At 48.4% G+C, this 19,267-nt stretch overlaps 1 protein-coding gene across 3 annotated transcripts in view; it reads left to right on the top strand.

Annotated features, from left to right (window-relative positions):
* Positions 1-19,030, top strand: part of acadvl (acyl-CoA dehydrogenase very long chain) — an 82,537-nt gene extending 63,507 nt beyond the window's left edge. For all 3 annotated transcript variants that reach the window (XM_069920098.1, XM_069920097.1, XM_069920100.1), the window contains 8 exons: positions 1,963-2,025; positions 2,887-2,988; positions 3,822-3,919; positions 6,683-6,755; positions 9,280-9,352; positions 11,744-11,816; positions 15,401-15,476; positions 17,282-19,030. In XM_069920098.1, the coding sequence (XP_069776199.1) occupies positions 1,963-2,025; positions 2,887-2,988; positions 3,822-3,919; positions 6,683-6,755; positions 9,280-9,352; positions 11,744-11,816; positions 15,401-15,476; positions 17,282-17,419 (696 nt within the window). In that variant the 3' untranslated portion in view covers positions 17,420-19,030. The remainder of the gene's footprint in view (positions 1-1,962; positions 2,026-2,886; positions 2,989-3,821; positions 3,920-6,682; positions 6,756-9,279; positions 9,353-11,743; positions 11,817-15,400; positions 15,477-17,281) is intronic.
* Positions 19,031-19,267: the final 237 nt, after the last annotated feature.

Genomic DNA, 19,267 nt, shown 5'->3' with positions numbered 1-19,267 from the left:
TTTTTCCGAGGGAAGGGGTATCAAAAATAATTGAGAGGAAGGAACTTTTAATTTATTTTTTATTGAAGTTTAAACAAAGATTTCCATAAGATGTATCTCAAATATTATAACATGGATATCATACATTCATATTTGCCATGATTTTCCACATAATATTTATCTGAGGTATACACTTATAGAGAGAAGAAGAAAACTATATAGAAGTGGGGAGTGATTTCCTTTTACAACATCATCATTGATTTGTAAGAATAAGGTCAGGCCTATGAAGCATGATGTAGTTAAACCATTTTTCTCAGTAGGAATCAAATTGTTCCTATTTATAATCAACAGATGCCATTATCTTCTCCATTTTATAATTGTCCATTATAATTTCATTCCATGCATTTAAAGTTGGGCTTTCCCGTGATAACCATTTCCTGGTAATAGTCTTTTTACCAGCCACCAGCAGAATATTCATTATATATTTATCTCTTTTCAACTATTTTTTTTAAACTTTATTTATAAATTTAAGATACATACACAAAAAAAAATGCTCCCAACCTCCCTCCCCAACCCCAACTAATCCATCAAGGGGAACAAAAAAAACCATATATCAATTACATATGGTGTGTGATGTGTCAAACTTACAATACCAAAAAAAAATTAAAATATTTCCAAGCCCATAAATTTCAAATAAGGCAACCACATCTTAACAAAAAAAGGGTAATTATTATACAAATTATACGTTATCTTCTCCAAATAAATACAGGATCTTAACCAATGAACCATATTCAATTCCACATTATCATTTCCGCGCTACCACCAATACCAGACGAATGAATGGCATCTGAAACCTATCCAACTTTAAACCAGAAGTCAAACATACAGTGTAACCCAACAAAAAAAATTAATGGATCCAATGGTAATTTAATCTTAATTAAATCTTCCAAAAAGTTTTTAATTTTTATCCAAAATGGTTGAACTTTGTCACAAGACCAAACTGCATGTAAAAACGTTCCAGTGTGAATCCCACATCTGAAACACAAATCTGAATTACTGAAACCATATCTTTTTAACTTTTCAGGAGTCAAATATAACTGATGTAAAAAATTATAATTGACTAAACTATATCTTACATTAATCAATCTAGTCACACACTCTTGACACATCATTTCCCACTCCTGAGATAAATCTTTTGCCCATTTAATTCTAGATTTACTTAAATCTGGTTTACTCATCTTGAAACAAAGCATGCATTTCTGTTATAAATCCCTTTTTTGATGCATCCAAAATTAAAATCTCGAACTTAGTTAATTTAGGTAGCATCATTTCTCTTCCAAAATTATCTATCACTAATGCTCGCACCTGATAGTATACAAATAAGGAATTAGACGGTATCCCAAACTTCTCCCTAAGTCTAGTAAAGGAAAGAAAATGTCCATCTTCAAAACAATCTTCCACCACTTTAATACCCTTAGAATTCCAAATCCTTAAATACTGATTATTCATTGAAAAAGGAATAACTTTTCTTGAGGTAAACACCCAAAATCTGTGGTCTTACTTTCTGAGGGTATTTCACATTTGAAAATGTCTTGAGAAGAAAAAAGAGCAAGGAACTTTAAAGCGGATCCAAAGGATAAACTTTGTTCACTCTGCGGGTTTTTTTTTTACATCCAACTGAGAGAGCTTGACTCGTTTTCTCAAGTGGAAGATGGGGCAACACACCTAAGATGTGCACCGACATTTCTCCCTCCCGGTTACATTCCAGACCAACGGCCAACTGCCCCAGCAGGCAGCCTCAGGGAGTTCCATGCAGCCAAGCTCTCTGTCGAGAGCTTAGGATTCTTCTGCAAGTTTGGGACAGAATCCTTCTGTTTGTGGCTCACCTCAGAATCCAGTGATGGTTGGGTGACAGGCAGGGGCCGAGCTGAGGAGGCAGTGAGATTCTACCTGTGAGGTCACTCTGGCCCAATCTCTCCGCAGGAGGCTGCCTGGATGGTTGCTGACGAGTGCATCCAAGTCATGGGTGGAATGGGCTTCATGAAGGTCAGTGCCTGCCGCCATGTTGCGCAAGTGTCTTGTGACTGGAGCGAAGGGTTTCAGGCTGCACTCCCGTCCTCCTGCTTCCCCCACCCCACAAAGCAGAATGTCACGTCATTTGACAACGACAAACCATCCTGTGGCCACCTGAGCCCCTTCCCAAGAACAGAAGCCAGACCAGTCCATTCAGCCTGCTCTGCTATTCAGTAAGATCCTGGGAGGTCCTGGAGCTGAACCCACTGTCCTGCCCCGATCCCCCATTACCGAAAGTGAGGACGATCTGTTGCCTGGGGGTTCCCAAGGAGTGAGAACCCCAAAGAACTCTCCAACCTTGAATGTGGAAATTTCTCCACACTGCAGTCCAGGTGAACCCTCTTGCATCTCAATGTTGTGCCCCTCATTCATTCATCAGAATGCCACTTGTTTATCTAAAGTCCAGTGTCTTCCTGATGTATTCCAGATCCAGGCCAGGGTTGGAACCCTGGAGCCTCCGGACTCTGTCTTCCCCACTACAGTGAGCATGAGCCCTTGCTCTGTAGCTTCTCATTCCCACTGGTGGAACAGGACAGCTGTTGCCCTTATTGTGCTGATAGGAATGACTGCCGCATCCTTCCTGAGTCTCATAGCACTGGCAATACTTAATTGTTGCGATTTGAACAGGAGAAAGCGTATCCCTCCCGCTGCTCTGCTGTAAGGTCTGTCTGGCAGAGCTTTAACCTCATACAGGCCCTTCATGGTGGTGGAGGGGTGCTCTGTGGTCTGGTTGAGGGTACAGAGGCAGGAAATCAGGGCAAATTGAAGTTGAGGGTGTGAGTTTAATGCTTATTTGATGCTGATTTAGAAACCTATTATTCCAATTTGTCTTAGGACACTGGGGTTGAGCGGGTGATGAGGGATCTGCGAATCTTCCGTATTTTTGAGGGAACAAATGATATTCTCCGCCTGTTTGTTGCACTGAATGGTATCCAGGTATGTGTTTTACTCTGGTAGGTACTGGGTGAACTGGGGACTGAGACCGAGTGCCTTCCCACCTGTTGATACTGGGCACTTCACTTGAAGCCCACTAGCTGAGAGGGCCATGGGCTCCTGCCTGTCTTGGACTGAGAGAGGGTGTCTCTAATGGTGTCAGCATCTTCCTGGCATGGAATAGCTGCCGATGAGGAACACTTCTGGTCAGTTCCTTCCTGGATAACAGGAACATCACCCACTACACACGTCCCCAAAGATGACTGTGGTGGAGTGGAGACAGTCACCCACCTCTTTGCAGAATGCAGATTTCATGAAGAGTGGGTGGAAAAGAATGCATAGGTCCTTGTCCCAGTTCATCCCCAGCAGCGGCGTGACAGAGGATTCTAATTTACGGATTGTTCCCGGAAGGCAAGTGGAGACAGACAACCAAAACTGCTGGAAGACCATCGGTTCAGTGAAAGACACCCTTTGATCTTCCAGCACACATAGATGTCTCTGAAGGAACGCTGCCAACTGGTATAGGCCAGGCTGCAGGATTATGTGCTGAGGGACGCACTGACACTTGGTGCAGCCAACCCAATGGTGCTTTGGGCAAGTACCTCATTCATAACTACCCTATTCGTGCCACCTGCTCAGATTAAAATGAAAACACAATGCTGGAGAAACTCAAACAGTGTACCCTGTATTGTAAAGATACATATCCAACATTTCGGGCTTGAGGCCTTCATCAGGGTATGCCTTGATGAAGGACTCAAGGTCGAAACATTGGTTATGTGTCTTTAGAAACCGACCAGGAAGAACAGTACTAATGTTGTTTTCATTGTTGCACGCAGAATGCTGGGAATCACCTGAAGAATCTTCAGCGAGCACTGAAGAACCCTGTGGGGAACATCACCCTGCTGATGAATGAAGTGAGCAAGCAAACACGGAGGTGAGAGTGCAAGCACGAACCAGAGGGTCCTGGACACAGCGAGGGTCTGGGCCTGCACCACAGGGTCCCAGTCACTGAGGGTATGGACACAAACCAAAGGGTCCCCGTCTCTGTGAGCGCCCTGGTCACTGTGAAGGTCTGGACACTATCCAGAGGGTCCTAGTCACTGCAAGGGTCTGGGCCTACACCAGAGGGTCCCGGTCACAGCGAGGGTCCTAGTCACTGCAAGGGTCTGCCCTCAATCCAGAGGGTCCCAGTCACTGAGGATCTAAGCACATCACCAGAAGGATCTAGTTGGGTGAGAGTGGAGTTCCAGTGGGAGGAGTGGCTCGATCTGGTTGATTGGTTCCTTGGGCAGACATTACCAGAACCCTCAAATGACCACCAAGACCTCGTTGACTGATGATGAGTAGACCCAAGTCTCAGCACTCCCATCACTGCCCTTGAGGTGGCTGTGATGGGGATGAGGCCACCATCCATGGAACAAAGAACATTATAGCACGGTGCAAGCCCTTCAGCCCATGATGTTGTACCAACCTTTACAAACCTACTTAACAATCTAAACCTTCCCTATTTCACACCCATAACCCTCTGCTTTTTTTGCATCCAAATGCCTGTCTAAGTGTCTTTTAATTGTATTAGCCTCCACCATCACCAGGTCAACGTGTTTGCTCAGCCCTGGACAGGGATGCAGTGGTCCTTGCTGAGTGAGGTCTGTCCCAAGCAGCTCCCAGGGCCTGGCGCTGAGACAGACATCGACTGCTGCTGCAAGATCAGCTCGGTGAGAGACCCACTTTGCTCTGTCTGAAACCTGCTGATCTTCCAGGCCACAATGTCCACAAGCAGATGCTGCAAACTGCCCAATGTGGTGTGCATGTTGAGGGACACACTGAATGTCAGTGCAGCCGCCGTAAAGTGTCAGTGGGGAAAGACAATAGTCTTGGTCCGTGCCACAGTTTGCGACTCTGCTTCCATTGGACACTGACCCACTGGGAACCTGCTGCCATGACGTGGACACACTGGGACCCTGCTTCCACTAGACATGACACAATGGGTCCTTGTTGCCACTGGACACGGACACACTGGGGCCCTGCTTCCACTGGGCACAACACAATGAGACCCTGCTTCCACTGGGCACTGGTCCAGTCTGGGACTCGGCTGCCACTGGATCCTGACTCACTCGGACCCTGCTTCCACTGGACATAGACACACTGGCACCCTGTTGACAGTGGACACTGACACATTGAGACCTTGCTGCCACTGGACACTGGCACAGTCTAGAACCCTGCTTCCACTGGACACTGGCACAGTCCATAACCCTGCTTCCACTGGGCACAGTCTGGGACCCTGCTTCTACTGGAAGCTGACTCACTGGAACCCTGCCTCCACTAGACACTGGCACAGTGATCCTGCTTCCACTGGACACTGACACACTGGGACCCTGCTGCCACTGGGGACTGGCACAGACAGTGCAGTAACCCCTCAGACTGTTTTGGGGCAGAAAAATCCAGTGGTGATGATACAGTCAGCAAAGGGAACAGTCTGGTATACTGTGAACAGTGTTTTACAAACATAATGAAAACTCAAAACCTGCAGATGTTGGAAATCAAAAATAAAGATAGAAAATGCTGGGGGGAAAGGATACAGGTTAGTCGGTGCTTTTGGAGAGAATAGAATTGAAGACCTAGCATCGATAGAGTTCTTCCCATGAAACTCTATCCACAGACGCAGCCTAGCCTGCTGGGTTTATGAATGTATGGTGTACTGTTGAAATAAGGACCTAATGGGTGAACATGACACATACATGTCCTGTGAAGGATGTTTAAATGAGCCAAATGAGGTCTGAGTTACCTTCATGATGGTGGGTTCTGGATTCAGGTATCCAATGATTTTAAAGCTCAGCTTTTGGGCAGAGTAGTTCTGGTTGAATTGAAACCTCTCTCATGATTTATCAGTTGCTAATTTTAAGCCCCATGAACTGATGGGAGATGCTGGACTGAGTCGGAACATCGTGACAGATTCAGAGAAGTGCAGTCCATAAGCAGACCATAGAACCATAACACTGAAACAGGCTCTTCTCGTCTGTGCCGAACATCAAAAAAACACAACGCTGGAAAATCTCAGCAGATCAAACATTAGCAAAGATAAAGATACATAACCAACGTTTCAGGCTTGAGCCCTTCATTAAGGTACCTGTTATATAAAGTCCACTGTAAGCCCAGTGGAATTTCTCCAGCATTGTGTTTTTACTTCAACTACTGTGTCTGCAAACTTTCCTGTTTTACTCCTATTCTCCGGCTTTGATTTACAAAGACCTATGTACCAAAAGCTCTCTTTATGACCCTATCTGCCTGTGGCATTACTTTCAGGGTGTGATAGTCCAGATTCTATCACCAATCTGTATATGTACAGATGGTAGTGTAGGATGACTGTGATTGGCTGAGAGCGTAGCCACACCTACTGGCAGGTCTTAAAGGATTGCTCCTAGCCAGACCAGATCATTCTGGACTGGTCGACATACTTGTGATATGCTCCAGTCTTTTAGATAATAAAAGCCTTGGTTTGGATCAACAAGTCTTTGGTTCTTTCGACGCACCTTACACAGGGTATTATGTATCTGCATTCCCAGACCTGTCTGTTCCACTGCACTCCTCAGTGCCCTACTGTTTACCTTGGATTGTCCTTCCAGACATGGACTCTGGGAGACGGAGTTGTGACTGCCACGACATCACGGTTCTCTAACTCTGCCTTTGTCTCTTGTAGGAAGGTCGGCATGCGTACAGGCATCACCCTGGACAACGTTGTTCATCCTGAGTTGAAGGAGAGCAGTGAGCTGGTGAGTGCATTACAATCACACAGGGCTTCAGCAGTCACCCCGAGGTAAGCCCTTCCATCAAGAGTGACTCTTCAGACGCACATTGTCTGACCTAGTCCAACAGATGTCTGATATATGCTGAAGAGCAGCAAACCCACTCTCTCTGGATGTTCCAGTGCCTTCCACAGGTGAAAGGAGCAGCCACTTCTGGAGGCAGATCGAGAGGGGGTGCGAAGCAAGGGGTTGGAAGGCCATCAGGATAAGCAGGAGTGGAGAATTAACCTTGAGAGGTTGTTTGAATAGCAGCCATTCTGCACACAGCAAGAGCCCACAAATAGCAGTGTGTGTGTGTGGGATTGGCACCCAGCATGGTGAAGGAGATTGGTCACAGGACACTTGGAAGGACTCCCCATCCCTCTAAAACAGTGTATTGTACTGCTCCATGAGAAAGTGGTTAGATTTTGATATAAAATCACTTTCAAAATGTGAAAGAACTGATGGTGTAGCATTCACCACATTGCTGACCCCCTCCCACGGTGCGGAGCTCCCTCACCGCCCCTCCCACGGTGCGGAGCTCCCTCACCGCCCCTCCCACGGTGCGGAGCTCCCTCACCGCCCCTCCCACGGTGCGGAGCTCCCTCACCGCCCCTCCCACGGTGCGGAGCACCCTCACCGCCCCTCCCACGGTGCGGAGCTCCCTCACCGCCCCTCCCACGGTGCGGAGCTCCCTCACCGCCCCTCCCACGGTGCGGAGCTCCCTCACCGCCCCTCCCACGGTGCGGAGCTCCCTCACCGCCCCTCCCACGGTGCGGAGCTCCCTCACCGCCCCTCCCACGGTGCGGAGCTCCCTCACCGCCCCTCCCACGGTGCGGAGCTCCCTCACCGCCCCTCCCACGGCACTACCCATCCCTCATTGTTCCTAACTGCCTCAAATGAAAGCTGCTGCCAGTAACAGCTCAGTCACTTTCTAAATTACTCACTTAAGTAGTTCCTTAAATATAAAACCTGACTTTATCCAGACACTTGAAGTGCTTTGTGAAATGTGTCACAAGTTCTTAAATTAACTCACTGCAGTACCCATTTTTGATACAGAGAAGCATGCTTGGCTCTTGGCCAAGGCCAGGTTCATCTGTGTTCATCTGTGACCATCAGTCTCTGTACCCATCTCTTGGCCCACCTTGGTTCCTTGCCACCACCCAAACTTGTTGGCCTCAAGTTGAGCGACACTAGTTTGCCAATTAGCCTGGCGAAGGAATGCAACTACCCTCTGCCTTCCCCATAATTAGTCTAATTTTCAACAAGCACAAATCGTGATGTTTCATCTGACTCAGCCACCAGCTCCTTCAAGTCACCATAATTATTTTGGAGAAGTAGTAGGGGTTAGAGTTCTGATTCTCACAGCTTGCCAATTCTAGCAAGGTCGTGACCTGGGTCCCACTGCACACAGAGAATGGATTCTAAAATTTTAATTTTAAATCTAGATACACAGTATGGTAACAGGCCCTTCCAGCCCACATGCTGCCCAAATTAACCTGCAACTCGCATATGTTTTTTGAAGGGTGGGAGGAAACCCATGCAGGCACGGAGAGAACGTACAAACTCGCCAGCATCAGATTCGAACCCAGGTCGCTGGCACTATAATAGAGTGGCGCTACCCACTTTGCTTCTCAATTCCCCAAATGATCTTCTGCTTTCAAGTGGGTGTTGGTTTATTCTGTGAAATTGATGCTGTAAGACCCTGCACCTCCCTTTGTAACGTGCTGCGCCTTGACCAGCAGTCCTTTCCCAAGGAGTGGGACAGTAGGGGTCCAAGCAACCAAGCCCCTCTGCACAGCCACTCTTTGCCTGGCCAGGTCTGTGCACCCAGCTCTCAGCCCAGCCAGGTCTCTGCATGGCCAGCTCTCTGCCCAGCCAGAATTCTGCACCACCCTTTCTCTCCGTGGCTGAGTCTCTGTCCCTTGCCCCGACACCATCTTCAATTTCTCCTGTCAGCCACTTTTCTCAAGATTTTTTTTGTCTCTGTTTTTCTCCACCCCTCCCAGCCGCTGCCACCACCACTCAAAGTTTATGGGTCCTCTTCCCTGTGAAGCAGTCGTTTTTTTAAAATTAATATAGTCATGCAGCATGATAACAGGCCACGATCCCGTGCCACCCGATTACAACCCTGGTGCGTTTCGAACGGTGGGAGGAAAATGGAGCCCCTAGGTGAAACCCAAGGAGACATGGGGAGAACGTACAAACTCCTTACAGTCTGTGCCAGATTCAAACCAGGGACTTCTACTGACTACATAAAAAACATAAAAAAAAGCAACGTGAGGTCAAAAGAAAACAAGTCTTTTTACTTAAATGTGCTGTGCCCCCCCCCCCCCCCACTTTCCGTGGTTGAGAATGGCTGTTCAGAATAGAGTTGTGGGACCGGGGTATGGGGTTGGGATGGAGAACCATTGGGAGTAGGCTTGAGGCAGCAACTGGCTCTTTCCGCTCTCGGTTCAGTAGGGTTAACATTACACAACATTCTTGATGGGCTGCTATATGTGTCTTTCAGGCAGTGAAAGCAATCGAAAAGTTCGGTGGCTGCACGGAAGACCTACTGTTGAAGTATGGGAAGAAAATTGTTGGTGAGAAGATAGTCAAAGGCCAAAGGACCTGCTCAGCAGAACTTTCCCAGGGAGCGGGGGCAGCAGAGGGTTTGGGACCACAATATTGGGAAAGGTCCACTGTTTGGAATTTCTTCAGGGTGGGCGATTTCTGCAATGCCCCACCCGAGAGAATGTGGAGGCCAAATCGTTGGGGGAGAACGAAAGAGGAAGATTGAACTGAGGGGGAGTGGGAAAATGGCACATAGAAGTATTGTGTGCAGTTTTGGTCACCTAACTGCAGGAAAGGTATCAATAAGATAGAAAGAGTGCAGAGATTTACTAAGATGTGGCGGGGACTTCAGGGACTGAGTTACAGGGAAAGGTTAAACAGGTTAGGACTTCAATCCCTGGAGCATAGAAGAATGATGGGAGATTTGATAGAGGTATTTAAAATTATGAGGGGCATTATTGGTCGTCCTTCGATTCGAAGAAGACGTGTTGTTGTGCTATTCATCTGTGGACAAGAAGGTGACTTTGCAGTCCTTGTCTGGAAGTGCAGAGTCCAGCAGAACAGGGGCCACTGGAAGTCCGTCGTCGTAATAACTGTGGCTGCTGCTTTGTGACGCCAATCACGGTTTTTCATCAATTTTTGGCTTCATAGCAAAGGGCTCACCATCGGGATCTGTCAGCAGCTACAACTTCTAGTTCTCTTTGCTGGATGTCACAATAGTGTAGGGCTTCCTTCTTTATGAATCTTCATAGAGCGGCTGGCGAGGCCTATGGTGGATGTCCATTCTGGTGACGTGCCCCACCCACTACACCTGGGCTCTGATGATCAGGGACTGAATGCTGGTGGACTTTGAGTGTCCAAGAACCTCCAGGTTGGAGACACGATCTTGCCAAGGATGGAATGGGGGGGGCGCGCATGTGGAATTTCTCCAGTTGTTTGATGTGATGTCAGTACAGAGTCCAGGTCTCACATTCATTTTGGAGAGATGTGCCCTTGCTGATCCTGGTGTCAGTTGCTTTGTCCAAAGACCCATCACTCGAGATGATGCACCCCAAGTTTTGTTTACACTTGCTAGCTGGGTGTCGTCAACAGTGATTTTTGGTTCTATGGAGTCTATTTTAGTTTGATGGTCAGGCCAAAGAGAGTAGCCGTGTCCGAGAATTAATTCAGCATTAATTGTAGATCACTATTTTTCCGTGCCAAGAGCGCACAGTCATCAGCAAAGTGGGTTTCTTGAATGACTGTGTAGAGGGGTAGAAACAGAGTAAATGCAGGTAGGCTTTTTTCATTGTGGGTAGGTGAGATACAAACCAGAGGACATGAGTTAAGGACGAAAGGGAAAGGTTTAGGGTTTACTTCTTCACACAGAGAGGGGTGGGAGTGTGGAATGAGTTGCCAGTTGAAGTGGTGAATGCGGGCTCAATTTTAACATTTAAGAATTTGGACAGGGTACATGGATGGAGGGCTATAGACTGGGTGCAGGTCAGTAGGACGAGGCAGAAAAATAGTTTGGCACAAACTAGAAGGCCCTGTTTCTGTGCTGCAATGTTCTGTGGTTCCAGGAGGAGACCTGTGGCAAATCAACCAAACTCAATATTGAGCAGCAGGTCAAGCTCGAGGGGCCTGCCGCTGCTTCTAGTAGCTGGGCCCACCACTTCCCAAGGGAGCAAGTTCCCATACTGCCAACGGCCTGCATCACAGGTGCCATGCTAAAGATTCTCCCTCTTCCACCCCCTCCCCCACCCACCCACCCCGGCAATTACAGAAAGCGGTGACTGCACTTAAAACTAAAAATCTGCAGAGGATGGAATTCTGAAATTTAAAAAAAGAGAAAGTGTTGGAAATAACTCAGCAGGTCAGGCAACACCCGTGGAGAGAGAAACCAAGTTGGTGTGTCAGGTTAAAAGATCTTGATCGGAATTGGGAAAGAGAAAATAAATGGCAAGGAGGGGGGGGGAGGAATGAGAGAATATCTGTGATAGGGTGAGCCCAAGATTGCTGTGGAAGATCCCGGGTAAGGAGAGGGTTTGATGGGCTTGTGCGAGAGAGAATAAATTGCAGGGGTTGAGTGGAATTTAGAGCAGGGAGTGGGACTGATGTGATTGCTTGCCTGGGAGCTAGCAAGAGCCCTTATTACGTGCTGAAGTAGCTCCCCACTGAGGGAGAGGCTGTGCCGACGGAGCCCCCCACTTCACTATAGGAGGGGCTAGAACCTGTCAGAGGTGTTGCTTTTCACACGAATTCACTGGTTGTTGACCATGGATATGAAAGAAGGGGAGGATGGTTCCAGTGTCCTGCAGCCAATATTCCCCTCTGCTCCTGGGAAACGTCTCAGCCCGTGTATTGCCATCAGCTGCACCAGCTCCTACCCCAGGCACTGAGCAATAGCCCCTAAACTTTTCTGCCTTTGGACCTCACAGATGAGCAGTTCCTGCTGAAGAGAGTGGCAGATAGTGCTATCGACCTGTACGCCATGATTGTTGTGCTGTCAAGGTAAGCACACCCATCCCCTCCCAAATCTCCTAGTCCTGTCCTTCATGTAAAGATGTTGTCATGAGGGATCTCTGTGCTCTCTGAGAGAGCGCCCCACTGTGGGAGAGGCAATGTTGAGGGAGCTACCCACTGAGAGGGGAGGGGGTGGTGTTGAGAGAGCTCCCCACTGAGGGGGGTGGGTGGTGCTGAGGGAGCTCTGCATTGTGGGAATGGCAGTACTGAGAGAGAACCCCACTGTGGGATGGGTAGAGGGAGCACCCCACTAAGGGAGAGGCGGTGCTGAAGTAGCTCCCCACTGAAGGAGAGGCGGTGCTGAAGTAGCTCCCCACTGAAGGAGAGGCGGTGCTGAAGTAGCTCCCCACTGAAGGAGAGGCGGTGCTGAAGTAGCTCCCCACAGAAGGAGAGGCTGTGCCGACAGAGCCCCCCACCTCGCTATGGGAGGGGCTAGAACCTGTCAGAGGTGTTGCTTTTCCCACAAGTTCACTGGTTGTTGACCATGGATATGAAAGAAGGGGAGGAGAGAACAGGTGACCTCTCACATTGCATTTCGGGAAACGTGGTTTAAAGACAAAAGGTTACCTGCAGCACAGCAGCACCCGTCCAGTGGAGAAACATGTAGTTCCTTACTGACAGAAATTGCAAGGTTAACTTGCAAGTGGGACTTGCCCTCCCTCACCTTCCTTTCCATCAACCTCCCCCACAGCAGAGCTGGCTGCTCCTCTCCATCCCACACTGCAGTGAGCTGCTCTTGTTTCCATTATGCTCGCTGTGGCTTCTGCAGACTGTACCTCACCTGGGCTGTCTGTGGATGATCTTCAAGACTAAGGCAAGGACCCGGGTAAGGAGAGGGGAGGAGAAGGAGGGGGTGGGTTTCAGTTCCAGGGGAAGCGGGGAGACTGGGGAAGTGGAGATGCTCCCCCTGGTCAGCTACAGGGGAGGTTTGGTCGAGGCACTGTGGATCAGGGAGGGTTCGGGTAAAGGATGGAAGGGGAACCTATTCCTGGGTGTCCTAGAGGACACAGAGTGCAGGAGGTGGGGGGAGTGGTCAGCAGAAAGTGTGGCGGGGTGGAGGGGGAGAGGAGGAGGAAGTTTCCACAGCAAGGTGTTCTGATCGTCACCCTGCTGCCAGAACAGGCAGTGGGGCGGATTCAACAGGAATAGCCAAAGGGAATTGGGGGAAACCCTGGGAGGGGAAATGTGCAGGCTATGGGGAGAGAGCAGAGGAGGGGGAGCTAGTTGGAGAGATCATCCACAGACACAATGGTTGAATGGTGTCAGCTCGTGCTTTAAGAAAACAAACAGCAGAACCAATTCAGCGCACAATTTTTTATTCATCCTTGGTAACACTAGCAGGAGTGAGGGGGTACAAGAGAGAGTTCGGTGACTCGTTCTCTACACTGAGCCCCACACTCAGAGCATCAGTGTTCACCTTACTTTTATGCACCTTTGGGCAGGGTTCTGTATGAGGTTTCACACATCTGGCAATTTTGTGTTTACAATAACATGTTACCCTGTGGTGTCTAGAAACGGAAATGTCGGTATGTCCTTGACTCAAGCTACAGCACAGAGGTGGTCATCCTTAAAAGGCAGTTATGTTCCCACCATCTTACTGGCAGTTACTGTATTTTCTCTCCTAATCCATTAACCCTTTGTTAAGCATATTTGTTAAGCTTATTCTTTCACAGACCTGCTACACAGCTCTACTCCATATGATCTGGCTTCTCAAGATTTGCCCTTGCTTAAAAGGGCCTCTTGGTTCACACGACTGTTTGGTGCTTAGACAGCGACAGAATGGAGGAGGGGTGGGGGTATGGACAACCAGAAGGACTCCCCAGGGAACTGCCGTGGTAGAGTTCTCGGAAGAGCGCTCTTCCAGGTTCCCACATTATAGCACTGGAGTGGAAATGGTGGTGGGTTAAGGCCTCCCAGTCTCTGATCACCCAGCAGGCCACTTCTCTTACTGGTACCTGCTTTATTTCATCAGTTAAGTGGAAATTCCCTAACTGTTTCTCCAGGCTTGTTCGTCCACTAAGCTAACCCCCTCCTCAGCTGTAGGCCACAGTCCCTGGCTGGAGGGTTCAATAGCAGGGACACTCCACATAAATATGGTTCTACTGTCCTTAAATTTAAATTTAGACATACAGCACTGTAACAGGCCCTTCCAGCCCACGTGCCCGTGCCGCCAAATTAACCTTGTAGGTTTTGAACAGTGGGAGGAAACCAGAGAACCTGGAGAAAATCCACGCAGATATGGGGAGAACGTACAAACAGACAGCACTGGATTTGAACCCAGGTCGCCCCTCACATTAAAACATTGAGCAGTGGTGTTAATATTAACTGGGAAATAAAATGTTCAACAGAAAGAAACTTTATTCTAGTTGTGCAGAGTCCTTTGGGGACTTGATCTAATTCTTCATGGTGTTGGCAACACTGTATCAGCGACCCATGTTCGAAGGAGTTTGCGTGTTCTCCCCGTGTCTGCGTGGTTTTCCTTCGAGTGCTCTGGTTCCCTCCAACACTTCAAAAGCAATTGGGTTATAGGTCAATTGGATGTATTTGGAGGTCACGAGCACATGGGCCGCAAGGGCCTGTTGCCATGCAGCGCGTCTAAATTTTAAATTTAAAAGTGAAGTTGTTCAATCTGAAATCCAGGTACTGGTGGTAAACAAAGCTGTCTGGGAGGAGTTTGTTCTGCCTGTGACCATGTGGGTTTCCTCTGGGTGCTGTGGTTTCCTCTCACTTTCCAAAGGTGTACAGAGTTTGTAGGTCAATTGGTCACGCGTGTATTTGAGCTGAGGGGCCGGAAGTGCCTCCCCTTTCTGTAAAACCTCTTCGTCGAAATGAGTGGGAGGGGAGGTTCATTAAAAGACAGGGATGGAGGTTCCCATGAAAGCAGCAAATGCAAGAACTCCAGCAGTTAACTAGTTCCCTCTGAAACAAGTGCATGGGAGATTTACATTGTGTTAGTTCCAAAGGGGCAACTCAAGCTGCCTGAGGATTGGGAGCAGTGTGAATCCAGTTCTGAGTGACACGAGACCATGTGTTGGAATCTGGAGCAAATAACACTGCTATAGGAACTCAACGGTCGAGGATCTTTAGCGGGAGACCCTCCATCAGAACTGGCCGTAAAGTGGGAATCAGCCAATAGAGAAGGGGAGCACCCATTTAAATTTTAAATTTAGACATACAGCACGGTAACAGGCCATTTCGACCCATGTCGCCCAATTACACCCAAATGACCTACAACCCCTGGTACATTTTGAAGGACGAGAGGAAACCAAAGCACCCGGAGGAAACCCACGTAGACACGGGGAGAACGTACAGACTATCTCCTTACAGACAGCGCGGGATTCGAACACCGGCCCCCGTTGATGGCACTGTAACAGTGTTGTTCCAACCACTACGCTAACTAAGCCTCTTTGGGGGAGAAATCAAAGTTACCTTTCAAAAAGATAAATGCTTGTACATGTGGAAAGACTAACTGGGTGCCTACTGATTCTGGAGCATGGGTCTGAGCTGTCGCTGTGCCGAAGTTTTGCCTTACCTCAGTGGTCTAAACCTATTGCCCACTTGGTCACCCACAGGGCTTCCCGGTCTCTGAGTCAGGGCCACGGGGCTGCACAGCATGAGAAGCTGCTTTGTGAGACCTGGTGCATTGAGGTGAGTTCCATTACTTTTCTCCCCACTCGCTGGAGGCCCATCCTGTTGCAAAATCCCGCAGAGGATGAAAATCTGAGCTAAAAAGCACATGCTGGAGTATGAACCAGTCTGTCTCCACGGATGCTTCCTGACCTCCTGAATATTTCCAACATACATGGTTCAGACGCGGCTCGAATTTCTGTTTTTATCCATTTTTAGTTCTGATTGGGGATCATTTCCATTTCAATGTTTAACAAAGCTTAAGTATTTTCAGTGATTTAATACAAGAAGCTTGAGGCTCTTCGGAAGCTTTTAGTTTCTACAGCTGATTGTAGTTAAAACCATAAAACATAGGAGCAGAAATAGGCCATTCAGCCCATCGAGTCTGCCCCACCATTTAATCGCGAGCTGATCCATTTTCCCCCAGCCTTCTCCCCGTAACCTTTGATGTCCTGGTTAATCAAAAACCTGGACATCTTGGCCTTAAATCCACACAATGACCCGGCCTCCACAACCTTCTGTGGCAACAAATTCCACAGATTCACCCCGCCCCCCAACCCCCCGGCCAAAGAAATCCTTCCGCATCTAAGTGGGCAGTACTTGGAGTGGACACCAGGTTTCTGTGGGGCGCTGGACAAATTGGCAACTCTCTGACTGCCTTACAGTAGGCAAAAGTTAAATGATTTCATGTATGATTTCATGTATGTATTACGTGTCAGTAATGGAACCTTTACCTTTAAGTTGACGCTCTTCGATCCTGAAGTTGTGCCCTCTTGACCTGGACTCTCCCAACGTGGGAAACAACCTTTTGACATCTACTTCGTCCACGCCTTTCAACTCTCAAAGTTTCAATGAGATCCAACCCCTTATCCTCCTAATTTCCAACAAGTACAGGCCAAGGGGCGTCAAACACCCTCGTACTGATAATTCTTTCATTCCTGGAATTGTCCTAATGAACCTCCTCTGAACCCTCTCCAATGTCAGCAAATCTTTTCTTAATGAGGAGTCCAAAACTACTGAAGTTCTAATTGGTGAAAGCAGTATCAGTTGCCACCCCAGTTTACCCTCCCTGAAGTGACTGGTGCATTGTTGATTCCATGCTATCTTCACCAGAGGAGATTGCTGGGGATTCAAAGGCCTGCATTTTCAATGCAGGATAAATGGTAGATGAATCAGATCATATCGCTCACAGAGCTTTATTAGAATACATTTATGAGGAGGGTGTGTAGCAGCAATATTCAGGCAAGGTCTGAACACTTGCCCACTCCATCAATCCAAGGGGACTTGGACTTCCTCAATCGCCCACCCTTCTCCCAACACCCACTGGGCCACTGCAGATGCCATCCCTGCACAGCAGCTCCTGCCCCCTCACACACTGTTCCTGCAGGTAGGGTTATCACTTCAGGCTGGTGGGGGGGAAGCAGGAGCTGAATCACACACTATTAATGTAAGTATTCCTCCCCCACCGTGGGATGAACAGGTTGACTGATTTCTGGTCTAACCCAGTTGGGAGTGGGCCTGTCTCTGACCAGTCCTGGTCTAACCCAATTGGAAGTGGGTCTGTGTCCGACTGGTCCTGGTCTAAGTTGGGAGTGGCTCTGTCTCAGACTGCTTCTTGGTCTAACCCAGTTGGGAGTAGGTCTGTCTCAGACTGGTCCCAATCTAACCCGGTTGGGTGTGGGTCTGTCTCAGACTGGTTCCTAGTCTAACCCAATTGAGAGTGGATCTGTCTCTGACTGGTCCCGGTCTAACCCAGTTGGTAATGGGGCTGGCTCAGATTCCGATGTCAAGGTGCTGACAGGGATTTAATCTCCTTTTAATTCTAGGCCTCAGCTCGTATCACAGACAATCTGACGGCCCTCAGTTCGAGCTCTGCCAAGCAGGTCTTCAGGAACATGCGAGCCATCTCTACCTCAGTGGTGGGCAACAGAGGAATACTTGCTCCTCACCCCTTGGGGTTTTAAGTAGCCAACCTTGCGGTTCAAATTGTCAGTGGCTTGGCCTTAGTTTTTCAGAGTTTGTTCAGAGCACAATCTCCCCTTCTGCTCTAGGAGGGATTAGATTCAAACTGTCCACAGCTGTGATTTCTGCAAAGATTTAATTGGTTTAATTTCAGTCAAGTTTTCTAACACTTGGAGACCTGGGTTGTGATAATATCTGTGGCATATATTAATTGCTGTACTGGTGAGTACAAGTCTGGGCACGCTTGCCTGGGAGTATGTGATGGGACAGTGTAGAACTTCACTCTGTCTGGCCCTGGGAGTGTGTGATGGGACGGTGCAGAGAGAGCTTCATTTTGTGTCTGACTCCAGGAGTGTGTGATGGGATGGTGTAGAGGGATCTTCACCCTGGGTCTGACCCTCTGTGTCCTGGGGGTGTTTGATGCTGATGTTTGCCACTCCTTGATTCCTGGTGAAATTAGAGAGCACCAATTATCAGAGGGTGTCGGAGGGATTTCCCAGAGACTGCTGCTCTCGGTGGGAGTGGATTCACATGAAGTAGGTTCAGTGCAGTATCCCTGGGCCCATCCTAAAGCAGACAGCCTCATTTCACGAACCTTCTAGCCCAGTACAGAAGGAGCCTCTTCCTGCTCTGTGCCTATTGTCAGCTCTACCCCAAAGACCCACATACTCCAGTGGTGCTGGAAGCTGTTGAGGCTCAAGGACCGCTGGAGAAGTGGCAAATGTCTGCCTAGCTTGGAGCAGATCTCTGGTAGATCTGGTCCTCGTCCAGGACCCTCCCTGTTGATCCCAGGGGTCCTCTGACCTGCTTCACGGGGCACTAAAGCCATGCTAGATTTCCAATTCCAACTGTGGCCTTTCTTTCGAGTTAGGAAAGTGATGTTTGTGATTGATCCACTCCCTGCAGTCCATCAGAATGGGGAGCAGGACATTGATTGAGAGATGTCCCTGCTGAGCTTGGGCACACATGGGGCACACCTCCATGGGTTCCGTTTTCCATTTTATTTTTCTCAGAAGTTGTGTGTGCTAATTACAAAAAGGAATTGATGTTTAGCACTTGTATCAGCTTTGCTCCCTTTAAGGAACCTGAGAGTTCAGGAGTAGTAGGAAGGGGTGAAGTCTCAGGTCCACATGCTTTGACCTCCCTGGCTCACACCACCCTGCAGCCACCCTCTGCCTCCGACCCAGCTTCCTCACTACAGAGGAAGCCTTTCTGGCCCTCACATCTGCAGTCCTGTTCACAGATTCCGAACCCCCCAGGGTCCTCGATTCATCCCCTCTAGCCTCACTTTGTAGGGACAGGCAGTTCCTGAAAACCTCCGTCCGATTCTATCCTTCCAAAAGATCACCTCGCGGGGTTGCACAGGAGCAATGAACTGAATGGACTTCTGCATCGTCCTGTGACCGCTGGCACTTGGATCATTGGCAGGGACTAGTCCAGGCTGCCCCTGGAGACTCTCAGCAAGGTTTACGCCACGACTTCCCATCGAGGTGACTGGACCGTAGCAGTGGGTGGGAGGGATGGAGAGGGAGGTTCCTTAAAAACTGTTCTCAATCCTTTCAATTGTTTTACGGAGAAGATCAGGGCTACAATAAAAGCACTTTCTTTCCAAACCTTGTGCACAAGAGTCACATTCTTAATACACAGCAGGTTGAAATTGTGTGTGTGTGAGAAACTTGGAAACAGAAACACAAGAGGGCAGGAATCTCAGCAGGACATTGACAGTGGAGAGAGAAACCGAGTTCATGTCATATTCCACAACAGATTATTCCTACAATCTGAGACTGTCCCATCCATTGGACGAAAGTTTCAAAACAAATCCATGTCAAACCCATCTCAAATTCTTCATA

Source organism: Narcine bancroftii, chromosome 2, assembly GCF_036971445.1.
Source record: "Narcine bancroftii isolate sNarBan1 chromosome 2, sNarBan1.hap1, whole genome shotgun sequence".
Classification (NCBI taxonomy): domain Eukaryota; kingdom Metazoa; phylum Chordata; class Chondrichthyes; order Torpediniformes; family Narcinidae; genus Narcine; species Narcine bancroftii.
This window is presented reverse-complemented; position numbering and strand designations above follow the sequence as displayed.